At 43.7% G+C, this 22,515-nt stretch overlaps 1 protein-coding gene and 1 long non-coding RNA gene across 5 annotated transcripts; one reads left to right on the forward strand and one right to left on the reverse strand.

Annotated features, from left to right (window-relative positions):
- The first annotated feature begins 4,473 nt into the window (after positions 1 to 4,473).
- Positions 4,474 to 15,948, forward strand: LOC107312142 (zinc finger CCCH domain-containing protein 11A-like). 4 transcript variants are annotated; one of them, XM_032443459.1, is made up of 8 exons: positions 4,474 to 4,938; positions 13,306 to 13,486; positions 13,668 to 13,787; positions 14,314 to 14,437; positions 14,765 to 14,851; positions 14,935 to 15,039; positions 15,351 to 15,490; positions 15,668 to 15,948. In XM_032443459.1, exons 2-8 carry the CDS (start codon positions 13,433 to 13,435, stop codon positions 15,737 to 15,739), a joined length of 702 nt encoding a protein of 233 aa, XP_032299350.1. In that variant the 5' UTR covers positions 4,474 to 4,938; positions 13,306 to 13,432; the 3' UTR covers positions 15,740 to 15,948. The 4 variants fall into 4 exon arrangements, with proteins under 4 accessions (XP_032299350.1, XP_032299349.1, XP_032299351.1 ...); XM_032443458.1 differs by lacking the exon at positions 4,474 to 4,938 and adding an exon at positions 11,572 to 12,095; XM_032443460.1 differs by lacking the exon at positions 4,474 to 4,938 and having other exon boundaries at positions 13,187 to 13,486.
- On the reverse strand, positions 10,755 to 11,632 carry LOC116653158. Its single transcript, XR_004306568.1, has 2 exons — positions 11,544 to 11,632; positions 10,755 to 10,943 (listed from the first exon to the last, which is right to left on the reverse strand). It is a non-coding gene; the product is annotated as an uncharacterized LOC116653158 (long non-coding RNA).
- Positions 15,949 to 22,515: the final 6,567 nt, after the last annotated feature.

Below are 22,515 nucleotides of genomic sequence, written 5' to 3' on the forward strand. Positions count from 1 at the left end.
TCTATTCTCATTTTCAATTGTTGCTAACTGCCAGTCTGAGCTGAAATTCCCCCTGCTGGGTGTCTATTTCCAGCTGTTTTATTTTAGCTTGTTTTGGTTGTTTTGTTTGATATCGTGATTTGTTTGCTTTGTTTTTGGAAAGATCCATTTACAACAGCTGGGCCAATTACAAGGATGAATTTAGAGAATACATGGTATTGTCCATTATAAACAGAACTATTTCACACAACAGCCTCAGTGTCTCTCTGGTTTAGAGAAAACAATTTTCATATTTGGCAAGATTTAGTTTAGTTTCAGGGACATTTTTCCATCTTGATGGAAATGTGATCTGAAGAGAGGTCACGTATTGCAAGGAATCTTCTTAATATTATACAGCCCACTACCCAGAAGATTTCAGCATATTTGAATACAGAAAGGTGACCATTAAAAGGAAATTCTGTGAGCTTTCATAGGTGCACATTTATATAAACACCGAGAAGAACAGCAGTGTTAAAATAATTGAAGGCTGTCTTAAAAGGCTGAGAGGACTGATGTAGAGCTTCACTGGGCAGCTCTTATGGATCGTTACCTTTCAGTCCTGAGGTGTTGCTTCCTGGAAAATTTAGTAGGAAGGCATGGGTCAGTGTCATTCAGCCTCATTGTAAAAGGCTCATTACAATAACCGTGAAATAATCTTTCAAAATATATGTGATAATAAACAGCCAGAAAAAGAGAGAATCTTTCTATGAGCTAAACATATATGACATGGACTGAAGCCTGCAGAAGGAAACAGGTAGAGAAAAGAGTAATTGGGCAGTGATTTCAGAGGAGATGATGCTCTAATTTAATGGTCTGCTGCTTCTAAGGGTTCTCTTTTCCCATTTCTAGTTTTCCTTTTCAGTCCTTTATGTCGTTCAGTAATTGGTGTTTATTGCTCTCTCTCCATGGGTCCTAATGGCTGAGTCAAACCCATAGCCCAGTGAAAGACTTACCATGCAGAAATATACCTGTTTTTCTTCTGAACTAGTTAGTGCAGTCAGTTCTCATGAGGGTCCAACGAGCACTGCGGCACAGAGGAGGAGCTGGGACCACAAGATCTGGCAGGAGGCTGGAGAGAGCACATGCAAGAGTCACTGAGAAGGACTGAGATAACCTGAAGCTGTGTATTCCCTCTGACTTTGCCTGTGAAGTTTGCCTGTGGGAAAGCGTTATGAAATGGCATTGAATAAAAGTCTTGGTAAATTGAGTTAAAGGCAACTCAGGGTTATGGTTATTTAATAGTTCTCTGGAATATTCCTAGATTCCAAGTCTAACTAAACAGCTGCTTCTGGAAGCTGGCAAACACTGAAATAAGGTATGTGCCCACATGCCACCTGTGTGCCCTGTGGTCTGACAGTATTCAACAGGATTTTGTGATGAGGGCTCTAGGAAATTAAGTTCTAGGTATAGAGCGTGACTAGGGACTAGTTCTAGGTGAGTGTGTCTGTGATCTGCAGTGATTTGGCAGAGCACATGTAAAGCAGTTTCTGCCCATCAGGCCTGGTCAAAGTGATAGAGTAAGGGCTAAGAGTGAGCGATCAAACTACCTTGGGTTCTCAACAGTGCAGTGGTGCCAAACAAATCTGTCTCTTGAAAAAAATGGAGATATTTCTCTTTGGGCCCTCGAAATCCTTCATTTAAATAAATCCAGATTGAGAATGCTGGCTGTGCTGTGCTTCTGATTTAGCCAGAATCTCTCATCTTTCTTAACAAGTATGTGGATTTTAGAGCAGTTCAGGAAGTTGGAGTGAAACCCCAAGGGATTTCAGAGTCATCTGAAGTTGCTTGTTTGTTGCTGTGCAATGTTTTTAGCTGATTGAAAACAACTTGTGAAGATGAAAGTTTCTTGGGAAGAACGGATGTTGTGTGTGTGTGTGTGCATTCTCAGCCACAGTATTTGTAGTCCTATGACAAAAATCAGGTCTCTGATGCCTCTCACCACTGTGTTCTTCATACAGGGGGCCTGTTTTCAGCTTCATACAGCAAGAAACAATAGGTTGCTTGCCAAAGGCCTGATAGTCTCTTGCCCTCCTCAGATTCTAGCAGAGACATTAAGGTATACCTAAAATCAATATATTCCTCAAGGTGCCTTCCCTGAGCTGAAAAATAGCCCTAAGATATGAAAGTTGTAGGATAAATTAACATGTTCCTATTTCACACTTACTCTTTCTTAGACATCAGTACTTGACCACTTTCCTTGTTGGCAGTCAGTGGTCCGGCACAAGAGCAAAAGCTAGCTGCGCCTTCAGTCAAGTTTACTATGAACGGTCTTATGATCTTACAAGTAGTCATATCCAAATCATAAACATCCTTCAGATCTTTCTCACAACAAGAAAGTAAATGCAGCCTCCCTCCCAGAGGGAGGAGATCTGTGAGAGCCAGGCTCTTATGGGGTGCAGAAACAATGGCTCAAGCTGAGATCTTGTAATAATTGGAGTTATTTCAATTTCTGTCTTCATTCTCAGTCCCTCCCCTGGACCAGCTTTGGAACCCAGTGAACCGTGTGCCAAGTGATGATGATCAATCATCAAAAACTGAGGAAAGATGCTGTTTACTGTTGACATTTCTGCTCTGTCATTACAACCTTGGAGAACTGATGATCCCTGGGATCTTTGCTCATGTATGGAAGGGGGAAGTGAAATCTTGCTCAAACCCACGTGCTGCATTCTCAGGGAGCAAATGGAAGGGAGGGAGGCTCTCTGTGTTATGTTACTTTCAGGGCCCAAATATTGTGTCCAGAGGCATGTGAGGTAAAATGTGAGGTTGGTAGAAGAGTTTATATTTGCTTTCTGCGGCTGGTATCTCTAGTTCTCTTAACTCAGTGAAACCCAGTGTTTAGATCACTAGCAAGGCAATGTATCCTGTTGAAACACACAGCTCTAAGACAATCCACACAGTATTGGTTCTTAGAAATGGGATTTAATCTATAGCCCTCCTGATGCTGTCATTTCCACTGAGGATCCTCCTGCTTTGGTCTGCACAGAACCTGATGAATAATTGTGTCCTAGGAAAGACTTTTTAAGCTATCATAGAATTTTCCCCTAGGATATCAATGTATTTTGGATATATAAATTGAAGGTCCTCAGCTGAAAATTGCTTAGTGCAGCTGAAGGAGAGAGAGTGCCAGATTAGACACACTGCTAGGCATGAATCCCAACCCTTATTTGTATGAGTATTTCTTCTGCCTGTAGCTAATCACATGAACATCACGAGTATTGCTTACATAAGTACTACTGAGAAAAAGTGGTGAACAGGCTTGGATTCTCACAACAGTGTTCTTGTTCCAGTACTTTCCCAGTGAGATTCTGACCCCATTTCCTTTTCAGAGATCATTAGAGTTGGGATATCCAGGAAGGATGACCACCCACTACTCAGCAGCCTCCAGGACCGATTACCAACTTCTAGACCTATCAGAAGTCATATTTTCAGCAGTTCAGACATTTTCATTCTCCTTCCAAAGCCCATCCCACACTTAGATACACCAGGGTATATCAAACAGTGCTGTAGTGCACACTCAGTAATTTTTTGGTCTTTGCTAAAGACTTTTCCACTGTTCCTCCAGTGTCAAAGTGCCAGACGCCTCCCACAACTATGTAATGAGGGAGTCCCTGGTGGGCATGGAGCTGGTGTCCTGTGGTGCTTTTATCAGGCACTGTGGGTTGGATGTGTCTCCTGCCAAGCCAGACCCGGAGAAACACATCTCAGGGAGACTTCAGGGACCTCACCTAGAAACTCTGGTGACTTAATGTGAAACAAGTGAAAAAAAAAAACACCCAAGGGTTTGCTGCTGTGGGTGCAAGGGGAGGATTTTAAGTATCAGGCAGCAGGAGGTGTTTGCATGCCTACTTTCATGAACAATTATTTAAGCGTGGAAAAAAGGAAGTCATTTTTACCCAAAAGGAGGAACCAAGTTAAGGCTCTTATATAAATCAGCCCCAAAATGTGAAAATGTGAGAAAAAGGATGCCAGCAATACTACTGCTTGCACTCCAGATTTCAAGCCAAACAACCACGAGGGAAGAAATATTCCATAGAAAAATACTGTATTCCTGCCATCTTTCTGGCCTCAGAGTTGCACTCGTTATGGTAAAGTATAATTGTAGCATTGTGAATGCAGCCCTGCAGACAATGGCCTGCCAGTATTTTTCCACTATAAAATCTCATGTGAGGTCTGTAATTTTTTGAGATGCAATTATCTTTGGCTGGGACACTCAGCTACAGTCTCAGCCCAGCAATTGATTTTTTGCTTCCTTTACCAAGCTGTGCAAAGTTCATTGCTCAGTTAAGTGTTAGGTCCTTCATGATTAGGCAGCATCCATGCCACAAGGATGCGCAGAGATTTTGCTGTCACTGCTGGCTTATCAATGCTGGGCTATATTCAGGGCTGAGATCCTACCAGAAAGTCCACATTTTGGATCAGATGCCTGTGTTTGTATCAGTGCAGTCTGGGAAAGCCAGGACAGCAGGGTTATAATGAATTTAGCACTGTGTATCCACGCATGCTCAACAAAACAGGCCTTGGGGAATAATAGAGTGTGTTATTACAGCTATGGCAGGAAGGAGAATTGGCTGGGCCAATTAAATGATTACAATTGCAAAGATTTTTCTGTCTTGCAGAAAAAAAAAGGAAGTTCTGAGTTCTGTTACAGAAACACTGCTATGTGATTAGTGAAACTGCAACATGTGGCAACCATCTACATGGTGAGGATTTTGATGTTTTCAGCAGGGCTGATTCTCTTCTCTGTCACATTATGGCAACTGAGCTCCAAATCCAACCCAGTTTGTTCTTTTCACAGATAACACAAAGGGAAAAACATGGTGGAACCAGTGAGTGAGCTCATCACGTAACATCTGTGTATGAACACATGGGAAATCAGTGGCAAATAACCAGATGAGCAATGCCTTACTTCAAGACAATTGGGTAGGTGATAAATAACACATGCTCTCATGGGGTTTCACCTGTACTTAGATGTGATTCACTAAGCAGGAATTTATTCTTTGTTTGAATATGTTCAGTATTGACACACTGGAAGAAAACATGAAATCTTTGTGCTACAGAGGGCTCTGACCACTTTGTCAACTTGCTAGATGTTGCAGGGGAAAACTGTTGTGTTCACGTAGTTTAAATAGATCAGAATCAAAGCAGTAATAGATCATAATCAAAGCAGTTAATCACCTTATGGACAATGTGTAAGCAGCAATCAGTGATTTTTCATTCCAGATCTGTAATAGAACAGGCAGATCGTACTACTAGATACGGAATATTAATAAACCTATGAATTTCTAAGCATCCTTCTGTAACTGATCCCAAAGCTTTCTGACATCCACAGGCAGATCCATGCATGGAGCTGTATGCAGCCTTTACTCATGGGCAGTTTAGATTACAAAAACTCTCCCGAAGGATGTGTGTTTCACTGCTTACAGGCACCTTCTGTGGGAGATGTGGGTCTCTACCTTTCTGCAGACCCCTGCAGCTCCTTGGCTGATACAACACCCTGGCTGAGCCACATGCCAGGAAAAAGCTGTCTCTTGTCCAAATCTCTCCCTCCCATTGAGAGTTTTTACACTTTTATACTTTTTTCCAGCCCAACTTCTGCTTTGTGTCAAATCACTCTGTAAATCCCTGGTTGTTCTTCAATCCAGCTTTTGGTCATCTTCTGCAACGTGATTAGTTTGGTCAGTGACCAAACAGTTTGGTCTGGTCAATTTAGATGCACACACACATTGGACAAACCTCTATCTTCACAGGTGCTGCTAAATAGGCCGCTTGTGGTAGGGGGCTGTGCATTCCCTCCAGGCCCATAGTGGCCAGGCTCAGATGTTCATTCTGTGTGGCTCGGGGTATTGCAAACAGACAGGCAGCCCTATTTCCAGACTCTGCTCCAAAACCTGAAAATAAAGTTGACAGATGCTTTACTAAACATTGCTTGAACACCTATTCTGATTCTTAATCAAGGGGTCATCAATGGGACAGAAGTAGTAAATTGGACTGCTGGAAAAAACACAGTAGAGGCCATCTGGGCCTTTACTGGATAGTGAAGAATTTACATTTTACACTCTCACAGTTTACATTTTCTGAGGTAATAAAGACATTTGGATCATTTTATTTTTTGGATGTTCTACATAAAAAGAAGAGCCGAGGTTGAATCTGGAACTGGAGTAAGGAAGTAATCACATTGCATACAGTGTGGTGAAGTGCTAACAAATGCCACGTGTTACGTGATTAATTCAGTATCAGTGCCAGCTATGGATCTGGTTTGTGAGCAGCTGGCTCGAGTTTGGGTGTTTCTGGCCAATAGTGCAACTGATGATTTGATCTATAACAGAATCCTCACCTTTTGGGGATAGAAGAGAGATGTGTTTATAATTTAATGTATTAAGTGTTTGCAGAATTGTTCTTCTAGAAAGGATGCAGATAAGTTATAGGATCTTAATTTAACTGTTAAATAGTCTTTTCCCACAATACAGCATGATTTATAGCAGTATAAACAGTGTGGGAGAAAGCTATGTAACTGCTATTGTTCCAGTATGTCTTCAGGCTGCATTTTGAATTGCAACTGGACTGCAGTAAAAGCTCTGGTTCCCACCAGAAGTACAGCTGCAAAACATGCCACTGCTTTTGCCTGAATTGGGCTCTAATCATTGCTCTGGGCACATCAGTGTGGGCCACAGGGAAGGCCGTCTGTTGGGTGAACTGACCATCTATAGGCACTTAATATCTCCTCACATTTTTTGACAAGCTGAAGGTAATCCATTGACAGAGCTTATAGTGGGACTGCCCATTATCCTCTACATTTTTCAAGGGAATATAGTGTTCTTCTATTGTCTTTCGTGTTTGTGTTCTGTCCCTTTCTATCACAAACTTATTTCTCTCATTTCTGTAGTTTGCTATCTGCTGAAATGACCTCCCATACATTCTGTAAACTGGAGATTTATCAAAAGATGTGTTATGTAAATTACACACCATTATTATCACTGGAGATAAAATGCAAGCAGAGGCTTTCACAGAATCACAGAACTGTGGAAGTTAGATCCAGAGTTCCATCATGTCCAGCCCCCCTGCTAAAGCAGGTCTCCCACAGCAGGCTGCACAGGTAGCTGTCCAGGTGAGACTTGAATATCTCCATAGAAAGAGAATCCATAACCTCCCTGGGCAGCCTGTTCCAGTGCTCCATCACCCTCACTATGAAGAAGTTCCTTTGCATATTGGTGCAGAACTTCCTATGCTCCAGTTTATGGCCTGTCCCCACAGACCGCTGAAAATAGGTTGGCCATGTCCCTTTGTCTCCCACACTTAAGATGCTTATAAACATTAATCAGATCCCCAGTAAACAATATAATAAGACCCCCAGAAGTCTTAGGATTTTGAGTGGGCTATAACGGGCTTTCTACTTTGCAAAACTAAATGAATGCTGTATTCCCTTGCTCTCTCTTAATGCTGTGGTATAAATTGTTTGGCAAATACAAGCTCTATTCCAGAGAAAAGATTTACAAAGGTGTAAAGGTACTGTGCCCTCAGATTCCAGGTCTGGTTGGTTAAGGATAAACAACAGCGTGCAGTCTTTGTAGGGCCAAACTCTTGATTCTGTTAAGAAAATAAGATTTCTGCTGGTTGCTTTACGTGTTGAACACTTGAGTTTTACACACACAATTTTCTGTTTAAACATGTATTGTATATGGCAGTGTGAAGGACACCAGCTCTGCCACACGCACTCCTGTGTGCACACAAATAGGAAGTTTATTTCCATGTCATACCCCATTTTCTCTGAATATAACAGTACTACTAGAGAAAGTGGAGACTGCCTATGGCATGCACAGCCTCAACAGTTTACAGTAAAGATATTTTTGGCCTGCAGTGGGCTGGGACTGCAGTACCCAGCTGCATGAAGCAGTACCCTTTGGAGGAGTGCTGTGACCCTGGCTTAGAGATGGCTTTTGGAGATGGAAGCTGGCAGCCATGGTGGGAACAAGGACTTAGTGTCACAGTTGACTGACAATGACTGTCCGTCCAACTCTTCACCATGATCTGTGAGTAAATGTGGAGTATAATGTTGCCTAATGGAAGCTACTGTTGTTGGACACATTCCTACTGCTCTTCTGTGGCTCCTAGGAAGGGATTTTACACTTTTCATTTTTAGGGTTTGTGTGGAGGCTTTTTGGAGGAAGGAGGCAAAGCTGTTTGAGAGCCTTTAACCACAGAATCCACAAAACCCTTAGGCTGCTATCACTGACATGGTATTCCTTATCAGATTCACACTTCTAATACTACAGCTACGTTATCACCAACTTAATGTCCTCTTTTGGGACTATAAACATTTAACCTCAGTCTGGTCTGTTAAAAGATCAGGTGATATGAACTTCCCCTTTTGTAGTTTACATAGAGCAACATGTGAGCTGTTTTAGATGACAGTGATTTTATAAGGGGAAAAATAAGAAAGAAGATACTCATTCTTCTTTGAGATTTCAGTTTCTTTTCCAGAAAAATCCAATGATGTTCCCACAATTATATGTAACAAAGTTCTGCATCGTTCCTGAGTCACACTTTTCATATATTTTGTATTTTACATTTTACAGCAGACGGATGTTACTAGCACAGAACAGTGTGGTTGTTATCTATTATACCATGATACATTTACTGAGAAAATTTTAATAAATAAACCACAAGCTTAAACCTCTGAACCCTTATAAACCAGCCAAATCCCATGGGGGGTTCAGGAGTTTTTATGGATGAATACTGTGTTCTCATGAGAATTTTATTAGAGCTCGTAGACTCGAGAATGACTAGCAAGAGAATTTATGAGGTTACATGGGAACTATCACATCTTTCATTCCAACACCCGATGAGTTTATAAAATGAAACTTTTCTTAAATTGTTATTAAATAGAAGAGTTCGAATCCAACTTTAATAAAACATCTAAGGTTATCAATGATTTCCCAGCAGTGAGAACAGCAGATTAATTCTACTAGCTTTCCAGTGTTCGTTTTTATCCTAGGTTAGAAATTCAGGTAAAAGGTTTGATTATTTTCTTTAAAAAGGCAACAGAGGTCATAATTTACTTAAGTGCATCAAAGACTGCTAGTCAAGATGGATAATAGGAAAAGCGAATAGTGTCCTCTACATATTTGTTTAGGCTCTGTACTGTTTACTCTTTTGGATACTCTCTAAAATTCCTCTTGCTCTTTTGTTTAAATTTAGAACCATGTTTGTAGTTTGAAGTTCTGTAGTTGCTCATTATCCCACTTGAAATTAAACTCAAAACGTTATTTTGCATCATGTAGTTCAGCTGGAAAGCTGCCCAAGCCAAGAACAGAGGTCTGTGGTGGTGAACTGCAGAGGAAGTGGTCTAAGCAAGACTCCCTTCTGGGGATATTCCAACATTTCATTATATTGTGTGTACTAATGAGTAGAGCAAAGGACTGAGAGCCAGGAAGAGCAGAGTTTTAATCAAATGACTCATGATATGGCCTTCAGCATAATATGTGACCTTGTAATTCAGCCATTTTAGCTATAACAGTGGGTAAAAATAGGGGCTTGGTGAGGAGTGCAGGCAAATATATAGATGTGCCTGTTTCAGCTGCATTCATGGCCTGCAGATATTTTTTCCTCAACTTTGGATTTGACAGCACTGGAAGAGAGAGGATCTCCCTTCAGCTGTTCCAGGGAAGCTCACATCCATGTTCGTCTGTGTTCTTCCTTGAACAAGAGCTTTTTAAGCTGTCATTTAAATGGACAGGCCTTTGCTCAGTCTAATTCACCAGAGAGGGAACAAATTTAGGGATCGGGCCTTAGGTAGAGCAGGCACGAGAACACAGATTTTGCATGGTGTGTTCAGATCTCATACACTCCTGGTGCAGTTTACCCCTCCAGGTAGACACTGGAGCCCCAGAAATGTTATTTGATACACGAAGTGCATCAAATTTCTGTGTGGTACTGGAAGTGGTGGCTTGGCCAGCATCCCAATCAACTGTGGTTGTTCAAGATGTCACAAGCCTTGTAATAAATCAAGGGTAGATCTTTGGTGCATAGCCAGCTCTGATATAGTTAGGAACAGTCTGCTTCTTCTACTGCTTCCTGCAACCCCAAATACATGCTCTAATTCTTATATCATTTGCACAGATCCTGTGTCTAGAACTTCACCTGGGGAGATTTTGGCTTTTCAGTTATGTGTGAAAACATTCGCCTCTGAGTTTCTTTTGGTTAAAAGATGTCATTCAAAAGTATCACCAGAAGTTATGTATACTATATCTACATATCCTAAGAGCTCCTCACTTCACCAAATCTGAAGCCATCCTTTAATTTCAATCCTACATTTCACATCTAACTGACTTTCCTTCAGGAGTAGGAGGAAAAAATATATGCAGTGTGATTTGACTGCTTACATGGTCAACTTTCATCCTAGAAAGCACTCTTTGGGATGGGAAAGCACAGGCAGCCGAAGTATCCTTGCTTTAAGTTTACTGACTTAACAGAACTGCATTTCTATGACAGCTGTTCAGTCATACGGAAAATATAACAAATGTCTTGTGTCTCTGATCTTTACTATCCTGGGACAGGAAGAAGGGGGCAAGTTAGATACCATACTGCCTTTGTTAAACCAGTCTATGTATTATCAGATATTGGTGCACAATGGGTTGGTGAAACCTGTTGTACTTCAGAAAGAAAGTATTGCTGGGCTAACATTTCACTGATCCTGTGAAGATTAAAGTGGAGGAAATAACATACAAACATGAACACCAATCATTTAAGTTCTTTAATAAGGGAAAAGTACTATGGTGCTTCTTGAAAACCAAACTGGAAAGTGTGTTTCTTGAAGTTATCGAGGTGACCACATAGATGGATATTTCTATCTTCTTTTTTTTTTTCTTTCTTCTGTTTTGGTTCGTGTAAGCACAACAGTCTGAGGCTGGATCATTATTCCTGAAGTTCTGCATCAGTTAATAATAAAATGTAGGAACAATTTCAGATGTCTGTTACACCAGAAGAGAAAAGGTTTGAAGATACAGGGAGCATATGTTCTCAGCTCCTGGCACTCCTGGTGGAAACTGCATGCTTTTGAGCATCTCATCTCCTCCGCAATAAATAATTAACATATGGGTGATTTTCCATCTCCCTGAAGATATACATCACATCCTGCTTGGTTGTGCACACGGTGCCTAACTGTTCCTATTATGTAACATTTTAATAGTGTAAACAACGACCAATCAATATTAGTTCCGATATTACCTTCTAAAATATGTGCAAATTTAGTCAGTGGTCCTTGGTGCAATGTCAGGCCTCTAATGGATTAATGAAAACATTCTGGTTTTCTATTATTCTTTAACAAGAACTTGATGTTTGCCTTTTCATCAGTCCGTAGCGTAATACGAGCAGAAAAGCTTATTTTGTGTTTTCTAAGCCACCATCAGGTTCTCATTGGAATACATCACAAACAATGCTGTAAACTGTTTGGAATGAGGGAACAACAGTTTGTGTGGGGATTTCTGCTGCCTCTGGCAAATAGAAAATGGTTCCCATCATAACAGTACCTCCAGTTATCTGTATCCTCTTCCTGCCAGCCAGTGCCCAAGCAGAGAATGTAGGCACCATATCTTTCCTAAAATTTCTCTAGTTCATGCTTTGAGCAATTATTTCAGGCGATAGCGAAAGTATGCATGACAAACATGTTGGCCTGTAAGCTGTGCCTACTGATACGTGGGTGTGTGCTGTTATTACTACGTAATACACAACCTGATGTTGTGACAAGAGTCACCTCAGTTCTCTGTTACTTTACTTCAGATAACCCCACTGGGTGACCCTTGTGTTGGTCTCTTACAATTGGATCTAGGAGGTGCTGGCTGCCTGTGTTTATGATGAAAGAGCAGCAGTGATGTGGGTCTGTGTGAGGTCACAGTCATTGCTGGGGTAGGAGGGTTTGGCCCCCACCTGGCGAGCAGAGCTGGTGCTCTGGTGAGCGTGCTGCGCACAGAGACTGAGCTGTGAGCGTTCGTCGTTAGGGATCATTCTTTGGGAGCCCACTGCAAGCACTGCTGCGGCGTGTGTGTGAGCTGGGCACAGCCCGGACTGACCAGGCCAATAAGGTGAGCTGGGTTTGGTGCTGGGCGGCTGCTGGAAGGAGTCTGAGCAGAACAGCTGGGCTGGGGAGGAGCTCCCAGCTCAATGGAGGCCCTTCCAAGTGGCTGTTTCCAGGGGAAATTGATTCTTTGTGAGATTCTGTCACATGTTTTGGTGAGGATGATGAACTGCCATTACTGCCCTGTGTGATCCTAGAGTGCAATAGAAAGCACAGCAATAATAACGGGGTATCAAAGTCGTGGGCTGCAGCAGGTGAGGATAAGCCCAAGTGCAGCAGCTGTGGGCACAGAAAGGAAGGAAAAAAGCTGCTGACCATTGGAAGGGATCAGGCAGGCAGGGATCTCCAGTCAGACACCCAAGCCTGCACTGCCAACCCATCAACGACGTCTGGGAAGGGTTTGCATGCGCCTGAGCTGCCCTGGGTTGGCCCTGCCATCCCACCAGGTGCTCAATCTCTGCTTCAAGCCGTGACTGAGCATCGCTGCTACAGCCCTGCAAAACTGCTGCTGGGCCCCAGCCTTCGTTTCAGACATTAGAAGGGAAGGAGAGCACAGACTTCATGGAGTGCAACCTGTGCTTTATTGACCCCAGGATCCAGCCGCCCATTTTTAACAGAACCCCCTGAAGTCCTGGTGAGATCCAGGTGCTGAGCTGGGCCGTGGGCTGTGCAGTGACATCACAAGCACAGTGAGCTCACAAGCGCTGCCTGGGGCCGCGGCTGCCACCAGTGAGTGCCAGAGCCGTGAGTGCTGCGCAGAGTGTGGACACGCTGTGTCAGCCCTTGTCCCTGCTGGCAGTGATAGTGGTGGTAGCTGACGGGTGCTGCCCGATCTCGCTGACGGTGTTGCTCAGCCATTAGGCTGGTGTGTTAGCTGGAAGGGAGGAGAACTGCAGCTGTGCCCGGGTAAGCCAGAACTGGAGGTTTCTCAAACGTGTGAGTGGTAGCACTGCATCCACTGCAGCTGCAGCAAGGGTAGATGATGGAGTCCTTCTCATGGCAGGAACACAAAATGTGTGCTGCAAGGTATATAACTGTTGATGAGATGGAGGACAGTGCTTGCCGGGGGAAGTCGTGGCACTTAGAAACAAGTTGGATCCAGAGCTGGCACAGTTCTTGCAACCAGCTGCTTCCAAGGCATTGCCCTGCTCAAGAGCCCAAACTGCATAAAAAGAAAGCTGGGAAAATGCTTATTCCTCATGGTTCTTCCCTTGTAGGCACTTCTTGTAGGATTCCGGTCCGAGAGGACACTTTGGGGATCCAAGCAGTCTGAGCACAACCATCTCTTTGCAAGACCAGGGAATTCCTCTGGAGAAAACCCAGACGGGCTCTAAGAATTTCGCCATGTCTCAGCAAAGAGGCGACTGCTACTTCTACTTCTACTCCACCTGCACTAAGGTACAGCTGACTTTCTTCTGCCTGGGTTTTCTTCCATTTCCTCATGTTGAAGAGAAAGGGGTGGAGTAGGGGAGACCTGCAGGTGATGTTACCCTCATAGCGCTGCTAACAGGCTGGGCTAATGGCATGGACACGTTTCAGGCCGTGCTCTTATTTTCCTGTGGTTTCCTTGTGCTTGCAGGGAGACAGCTGTCCCTTCCGCCATTGCGAAGCAGCTCTGGGGAGTGAACAAGTCTGCAGACTGTGGATGGAGGGCAGCTGCTCGAGGAGAAACTGCAAGTTCCGACACATGAGGATTGATGTGAGTGTTTGCCTAAAGATGTGCTCTCCGGCTTAGTCTACAACACCACTTTTCATGGCTGTGGTTGGGCTGAATGCACTTCTGCAGGCTGGATACGTTTGCTGTGAAAATCTTACTGGTTTCTGTTTCTAGAGGGGACTGGGAGGAGGTAAAGAAGGCAGAGAATTCAGTGCCTTAGGTATATCACAGCGGGAGATGTTTGCATTAGGAGCCAAAAGCATTTTCTCCCCAGATGCAAAAAGCTCGCATTGCTCAGCCTCCTAAAGCTGCTGGAGCTGGGTGGTAGGAGAGAGTGGCACTGCCCTCCTGCCAGCAGGGCTCGGTTGTGCCCTATCGGGCCTTCTCCATCCTGGATTTCTCCAGAGCAGTTCGTTCTGGCTGCTTGGAGTAGTGAAAGGAGGGGCAGGAAATGAGGGTACAGAGCTAAGGCTCCACACAATGGTTTCTGATGGCTGTTGGAGCGCGGCATCTCCCTGCAGACCTGATGTGCCTGTTTCCATGGCCCTTCCTTTCCTTCTCTCTGCAGAAGCAGCGCAGTTTGATTCCCTGCTTCTGGGAGAACCAGCCCGGAGGCTGCCAGAAACCACACTGCGCCTTTCGTCACCTGAAGGAACGCGGTGGGAACAGACCGACTGCGCTGCTGAGCCACAGTGAGTGTCCGATGGCGTGAAGCATGAAAGGCTCAATTCTGAATGTCAGTTCTGAGCGGGTGCAGGATGCATGTCACCATTCATTGGGGAGGCAGGGGAGAGTCGTGATAGTGAAATATCCGTCTGTGCTTTGGCTGTCAGAGCAGCGCTGGGCTTTTTCTGGAGTGAGGAAGATGCACTGCAGGTCTGTGCTGACTGCACAGCATTTGGGCAGCGGAAGGCAAATGTAACAAACAGTGCTTGAAAACGTGAAGCTTGTGGTTGACTGTGCTGAAACCTGCCTCCAAAGAGATGCTCGTCAATCATTTCTTGTTTCCTTTCTGCCAGAAGCTGACACAAGTGGCCTTCCTCCAAAGAGCGGCCTTGCAGCAAGTCTGGGGAACCAGGCAGAGGTTGACAAGGCACCAGAGAGAGGTACAGATACTCAACAGGCTCCTGGGTTTGATGCACTGTTTTTCTACTGAGATCTGACTGTTCTTTCCCGGGACTCTTTGCAGTTGACATCCCAGTTTCCTCCCATGGCCCAGCTGGACTAAAACGCAAACGGTCGGAGGAGGAGAAGGGAAAAGCGGGGGAATTGCCCTGCAAGAAAAGAGTGAAGGGTGAGCACGAGGAGCTCGTTACGGTGCCTCAGAAAAGCAGTGCTGCCACTTTGCATTGCTCTGTATCAGACTTTTCCTTGCCCTGGATTATTACTGAGTGCAGCTATTGGGTTTCTTTGTTCCTTTTTATGCGTTGTTGGTAGACAGAGATGACTGTGTGCAAAACGTGGCTGAGAATCCCGGACAGGGCAATGTAATTCCACTGGCCAAATGTATTTAACTTTGTGGAAGGGTGGTGGGACTGATAAGAGAACTTGATCTCTCTTGAGGCACAGCAAGACAGTACCAGCTCTCTCTTCCTTTTACTGTAGGTGGGCGCAGGGTCTCCGTGAGGCCCATTGATTGGAAAACCACCTTCCCCCCAACGCGGAGACAGAAACGAAAAGCAGCAGAGATGCATCCATCTGCTGCTGAGGACACGGATGAGCCCCCAGCTAAAAAACTACCCATGGTAAGAGCAGTGGCAAAATCAGTAGTGGATGTGGAAGGTTTACATTACCCTTGATGAGAAGGCAGAAATTCCAAGTGTTCTACAGCTCTTCTGTTTCCCTGGAAGGCAGCAGATGTCTCACAAGGTACTTGTGGAAACTCTGACCCGTGCTTCATACTCTGTCTTGTTTCTTCCTAGGAGACTCTTGCTTCAGTCCCGCCCGAATACACCGTGCTCAGCACCGAAGTCATAAAGCTTCCAAGCAGGTGATGACCACAACTTGTTCTTCCTTAATGCCCTTTTCCCATCAGACAGAAGTTCTTTCACACTGGGGGAAAATGGGGTGTTTGAGATGTGTCATGGTGTAATGCAACTAAGGAAGAGGTCATCTGAGATAATTGAAACTGCTTTGTCAAAACCTCTGCTGAGTTCCTCGTGGGGAAAAGTACCTCAGCCAGCAAGCAGGATTTTGCAGAGGATGATTTCTTGACATGTTTACAGACAAAGCAGTGAGGGTGGCAATGTGTTTCTGCTACAAAGCCCAGCCCCTGTTTGCCAGACTCAAACTGCTCTACCTGAACAGATAAATCCGCACCATGAAAAAGGCACCTGCTGGTTTCCTTAACTCCAAAGGCAGCCGCAGGTTAATCAAATCACCATCCCTATGTGGGTGTGAGGGGCGGGAGGGTCAACTACAGACCTCAGAGCTGAAAGCACATCTCAGAAATGTCACGTAGATTGTTCTCTTCCTTCCCACAAGTCTGGAACTGCTCCAGGGAAGCCACGCAGACCCCGCGGCACAGCTGGAGGAATCAAACACTACACCGCATTCCTCACAAGCGGCAGAAGAGCAGAAGATGACAACCTTGAGGATCTTCTGATGGAGCTCACAGAAGAAGAACTGGAAGGAGAAACTGATGTGATGATGAGGATGTGGATGAGCTCCTTCTGGACCTGTCCGACATGACGGCGTAACACCATCGCCTGATTGTATAGTTTAAAACAACAACAAACAATTAAAACCAACCCTGTTCCTTTCCAGCCCTGCTCCTTTTCGTTGTTACTCTGGGGGCATTTCTGAGACCCTGCACTGAGTCTTAAAGCCGAGTCAAAGTGGTGACAATCAGCACTGACTGCATTCTGTTCTGATTTCCCTGTGGCTCCTGCCCAGAATAAAGTTACTGTCAAAGAAATACTGACTGATGTGAGTCCTTACATTGTGCATGGAACAGCCTACCCAGGGCAGTGGGCACAGCCCTGAGCTGCTGGAGTATGAGGAATGTTTGGACAGCGCTACAGACACTGGGTTTGGATTTGAGGTGTTCCTGAGTGGAGCCAGAATCACAGAATGACCCGGGTTGGAAGGGACCTCAAGGATCATGTAGTTCCAACCCCCCAGCCTAGCAGGGCCACCAAACATACACATTTACTAGATCAGGTTGCCCAGGGCCCTGTCCAATAGGATAGGTTCAGGCTATTTCCTCTTAAATCGATTATTCAGCAAAAAATAAAATAAATTAAATGCTATCTAGTTATAAATACATATATTTATTTCCACCAACATAAACAACCACCTTTACAGTTTCTAACACAAATATACATATTTCCCTTTCCTCTTACCCAAACACAACATCAGCATGTGGTTTAGAATTGGAATGGTCATTGCTATGCATTAATATTGCTGCTATGGAAGCAGTTGCGTATAGTTTGCTGTTAGCACTTGTTCTTAACAAGTGCCTGGCGTAGCTGGACACGGCAAGTCTTACGCACATGCTTTCTTAATTCATAGACACTTCTGGTCCTTTTTGCCTTGTGGATTGAGTCAGTAAAAGCCAACAGTGACCAGAGCCCCTCCAGGTTCCCCATAGCACTGAGGCAGCAGCTTACTTTGGGGAGATGTTTCCTGAGTCCCATGTGTCCTCCTGGAAAGAACTGAGAAGGCCGGGGTGTGTTACTGGCCTCCATCCCACAGCAGGTGCCCCTCACGGGGCATGCAGATCTCCCACTGAGGACATCACTGGCACACTTCTCTCCTTCTAAGCAGCCAGATGCCAAGAACCACAGCTGCTCCGATCCCTTCAGACACCTCATCACTACCAGACCAGCCCGATCCATTCATAAAATGAGTTTAGATGAGGTTTCCCCAAAGCTGAGCATTTCTGTACAGTTCTGTGGGACGATGTGTTTTCACAGCACGTTTCAGCTTTGAAGTTGCTCATCCAAAAATGCAGCTATAAAAGACGTTCTCCCACAGCACTGTAACCATCTCACCTACAGGACTCATCTTCTGTGGAAGGAGGTGAAGGAATAGCCAAACACTATGACCAAAATGAAGCATTTACTGATAGCTGAACTCTGGTGCTGCTTTCCAGTGCAGAAACGACCTTCCTTTGCCTAGAACCCACTCATTCATTTTCTCCTTCAAACTGAATTGTTTTTAGCAGTCTGACGTAAGGCCTCATTCTCACCCAGTAGAGTCTGAGGGCCTAATTTACAGCAACTGATGTACTCTTCACATCACAAATGAAGACATATTGAAATGAAGAAGAATTGAAGCTTGAACATAACCATTTGCTCCAAATTTACTTTTTCCCCCCCAGAGTCATTAATACAGTTAAAAAAATTAAGTCAAATGCATAGATACTGTTTCCTTAAACTCTGCTGCTGGCATCTCGCTAATACTTTTAACTTTGTAGTTATCAATACTGCCTTACATTTACATTTAGATCTTCTGTTCCCGACAACAGCAAAAAAAAGAACCTGATGTTTCTCCTTATCAGCCATTAGGAAACACTTAAGGAAATTTAAGAGAGGTAGGTCCACATTCTATTTTGTAGAGAACAACACCAAGAGGTAACTTTGAAGCAGGACAAACAAGCAGTGTCAGGAAACCAATCTACTGATTATCCTTTACAAAACAAGATTACCCAGCTTTGGTAAAAGCAAAAGAAAGGAAAGCTGGACAGCGGACCAACAAGAGCCTTGTGAAATTCAAATAATAAATACAAGAAAGAAAAGCTTCCCACTGACTTGGGACTTCCAGCAGTCTCTCAGTGTTGGGGCTGTTGCTCACTCATTCCTTTGGTGTCCAAAGCAAACGAGTGCACAACAGCAGCAGTGTGGCATCAAGACGCGGCATCGCCACAATTGAACAATCTCACTTAGCACATAAGCTTTAGAAAACATCGTAACGAATGCCCCTTTCCTCGTTCTTCTCTTCCAACACAATATTGCACCACTTTGCTTTTTTTTTTGTCCTAAAAACTCGTTTTTATAAAAAATGTTGAATCCAATGAAGGAAAAGTTACAGTTTAAAAAAGTTTGTTATAAAAATGTGTCGTATCAAAATGCCAAGATCTTTAAAGCCATATATACAAAAGGTGTCAGATCTATGAAAATAATTGGACACAATTATATAACAAAAGTTCATACAAAAAAAAAAACCAAACTTACAAGATTGCATTGAAATGAATAAAAATGAAAGTTAAAAAACAAAAGCAAAGTGACCTTCAGAAAGGTCTCGACCGTAGAAGATTTGCTTCTCTTAAATTTACAAGTCTATAGAACAGTAGAAAACTGTCGCGTGTCTCTCACCATTCTGTGATTCTGTGATTCTGTGATTCTGTGATTCTGTGATTCTGTGATTCTGTGATTCTGTGACCCAACCCGACCCGACCTGACCCCCAGCCCCGCACGCACCACCCGATCCCGGCGGCGGGGAGCCGAGTCCCGTGAGCTCCGGCAGCGCGGGCCGATATAGGAGCGATATTTCTGGATGGGAGGAGTCAGGAGCTATAAGCTCATTTTGCAGCTCAATTAGTGATGCCCCAAACGCCTCCAGACCTGAACGTCTCTGCCCAGAGCCTGTGAAAACCAGGGCACTCCTGTGCGCCTGCATGTAACAGTAGTTTCAATGTAGGTAATGATCCTTCAAGGTGAAGTGCCTGCGGGTTCTGCAGCAAAAGGGTTTGATGGCCCCATTGAGGCGGGGATGGATCCAGAGAGAAAAACAGGGAAAACTGGCTGCCTGCCGTCCCCTTGGTCACCCCCATAGGACCCCACTGAGCTCCAGGCCCTTCTCAGCTCCATTGCTCCTCTCTGGACACACTCCAGGGTCTCAGAGTCCCTAATGCTCCGAAAAAACAATAAAGGAAGTTGTCCAAGGAGAGGTGAAAAGAACCTCATTGTGATGATGTTGTATTCTCATTGGAATACATAACAAACAATGCTGTAAACTGTTTGGAATGAGGGAACAACAGTTTGTGTGGGGATTTCTGCTGCCTCTGGCAAATAGAAAATGGTTCCCATCATAACAGATAGTCGTACCTCCAGTTATCTGTATCCTCTTCATGCCAGCCAGTGCCCAAGCAGAGAAGGTAGGCACCATATCTTTCCTAAAATTTCTCTACTTCGTGCTTTGAGCAATTATTTCAGGCGATAGCGAAAGTATGCATGACAAACATGTTGGCCTGTAAGCTGTGCCTACTGATACGTGGGTGTGTGCTGTTATTACTCCATGAAGTTTTCATCCTCTTCTTTGCCACTTCTGAGGCTAATTCCACCATTGGCACAAAACACAAAGGTTGGTAATAAGTGCTCAGTGTATTAGAGTTAGTTTTAAGTATAGGAAGTTAGATTTTATTGCCGTGAGGTGGATAGGAATCCTGGTTTCATTCTGGACTGAAGAGGCTTTAAAACATTTGCACCCGAATGTTAATGAAAATGTGATAAGGAAAGATTGGCCAATCTGTTTTTGAGACTGATAAAGCCTCGTTAATTCTTGGGCCTTCAAGTGCTCTTTGCTGTTTTAAGTAAGAAATTAAATAAGAAATTATTTGTCTAGTAAGAAATTATTTGACCTTTGTCCCATCTGGCAGTGATGAATCTCTGTCCCAGTCTAAGATTCTGGCACCCTATTCACCCACTCTGTTTTCCCGCTAGTGAGAAAAGTGCTGATTTCTTCCTACCAATCCAAGAATAAAAAAGCTGGAGCAAAGTTCTGGCTGGAAGAAGGGATGCTCCAAGCATCCTTTCAAGTGTGGGAAACCTCCAAAGAAAAAAAGGAATTGAGGAAACTCTTCTAAGAGAATGTTTTCTAAAGTTGTGCTTTTCAATTTGGGTTTGACTTATAAGAATGGAAAAAGGGATCTCCTTTCATTGAGCTAATCGATGTCATGGAATAGCAGAGAAATGTTTTGGAAACACTAGTTTGCCATTTGCCTTCACAGCCAAAGGAGGAAGCCCAAGGGATCCGTTGCTTTCCTGATTGTGGAAAGTGCAGGAGTGCAACTCAAACATGATTTTTCCATCTCCATTTTAATTGTGCTTTGTAGGTTAAGCTTATTTCCATACGGAGCAAAACAGTCAAGAAGTTTGAACCCTAGGTCACGAAAGAAACACACATGGATATTTGCAGAATGCATCTTCTGCTTCAGAGTATCATTTACATCTTTAGATTTCCCATCCTTAGGCCAATTACTCTGCAGAAAGTCAGTTTCATCAAATAGACTTAAAGTTTATAAAATATTCATTAGATACGTTTAAAAATACAGTGTGAGAAAATGTGTTTCTATTGGCAATGCCATGACAGTCATCTATATCTTCAGGCATGTTTTTGTTGGCATTTTCATCTATGTTTGGCCTCATTTTAATGAACTTTTAACTACTAAGTAGTGGTTATCTGGGACACAAGAGTCAAAAGTAGTTAAGATTTCTCAGAGCTAAGGAGAATGGACAGAAGTACTGCTCAGCATTTTACACAGCGAGCTGTGGAACAATGAGCTATAATTATCTCCCGTTAAAAACAGCAAAACAAGAAATATGGCAATCTAGTTATGAAGCTGGCAGCAGTTCAGACGGTTGAGAGAATTAGAAATTATGGAAATTCACTGCCTTATTTTTCCCTTCGTGCCTCTTCTGTGTAAGGTTTTTGATTTGTGTGCAGGTGCTCAAAACTAATTTCCTCTAGAAACTCTGTCTTCCATCCCTTTGTCTTGAATAGCGGTAGCATGATGCATATGGGAGGCTTAAAAATATGTCAGCTATTGTTACGCTAGGCATCAGACAGAGCACCTTAGTAATTACGTACAGTTCAGAGAAGTGTGAAGAACAAGAAAGCATGAACATCACTTTACAGAATTGCAATTAAAATACAAAGATGGCACATACATGGTTCATCTCACTGACTTGCTGCTAGTTGCTCAGGCTTCTTCCTTAGTGGAGACAGGTTACTCTGCTGATTTATCCCATCAGTCAGAGTGGATGGAATGGGTTATCTGCTGCAGGGGAGCCGAAGGTGAAAATTGCTCCAAACAATTATTCCATTGGTGGTAATGATGAAAACTAGTGTAACTCAAACTCCACACCTTCAGTGACTGATGTCTCAGCAGGCTGGAGAATTCCTAAACAAGTCTATTACATGATTCAATGGCCACCGTATGTTCAAAGGAAAGTGCAGTGTTTATACAAATGTATTTCCCCTTCAGCGAGCTGGGTACACATCTACTTTTGTTATCTCTGTATTGCCACCAACATCCGTATTTTGAGCTTTGTCTCTGATGCACTTTGATGCATTTATCAGGGTTGATGCCCTTTGCTGGGTTCACAAACACAGCTGTAACCAGACAACAGAGGAATTTTACCCCAGGGAGAAAACAGGAGCGTTTGGCATGTAGGTGACAGGACTCTAACTGGACTCTTCTGTTTACACCTGTCCCCGACTGCTTCTGTGTGCTTATGCAGAGCAGGTCTGCCCTACAAATACCTTGACTAATAATTGCAATGGTGCCATTGCACCAAGCACTGAGTGCAGTGTTGCTGTTTTATGTTTCTTATTACAAGAGCTTCGCAACATTAGGACACAGCACTTCTATTACTTCTTCTAAAACTGAGGTGTAAAGATTTAGATGTGTCAAAATGAGGTTTCCTTTTTGAAAATTACTCTTTCTCTTTCCCTAACTTTGGAAGATTCAACAGGATCATAGTGTTATTTATATGAAAGCATTACCAATATACAGGCGTATATGTATGTACCTACAAGCACAAAC

Source organism: Coturnix japonica, chromosome 3, assembly GCF_001577835.2.
Source record: "Coturnix japonica isolate 7356 chromosome 3, Coturnix japonica 2.1, whole genome shotgun sequence".
NCBI lineage: Eukaryota > Metazoa > Chordata > Aves > Galliformes > Phasianidae > Coturnix > Coturnix japonica.

Coding starts and splice junctions, on each gene's coding strand:
- LOC107312142 (XM_032443457.1), top strand. CDS start 13,608: ATGGCATGGACACGTTTCAGGCCGTGCTCTTATTTTCCTGTGGTTTCC. Junction 15,040..15,350: donor CTGCAAGAAAAGAGTGAAGG/GTGAGCACGAGG, acceptor CTTTTACTGTAG/GTGGGCGCAGGGTCTCCGTG. Junction 15,491..15,667: donor CAGCTAAAAAACTACCCATG/GTAAGAGCAGTG, acceptor GTTTCTTCCTAG/GAGACTCTTGCTTCAGTCCC.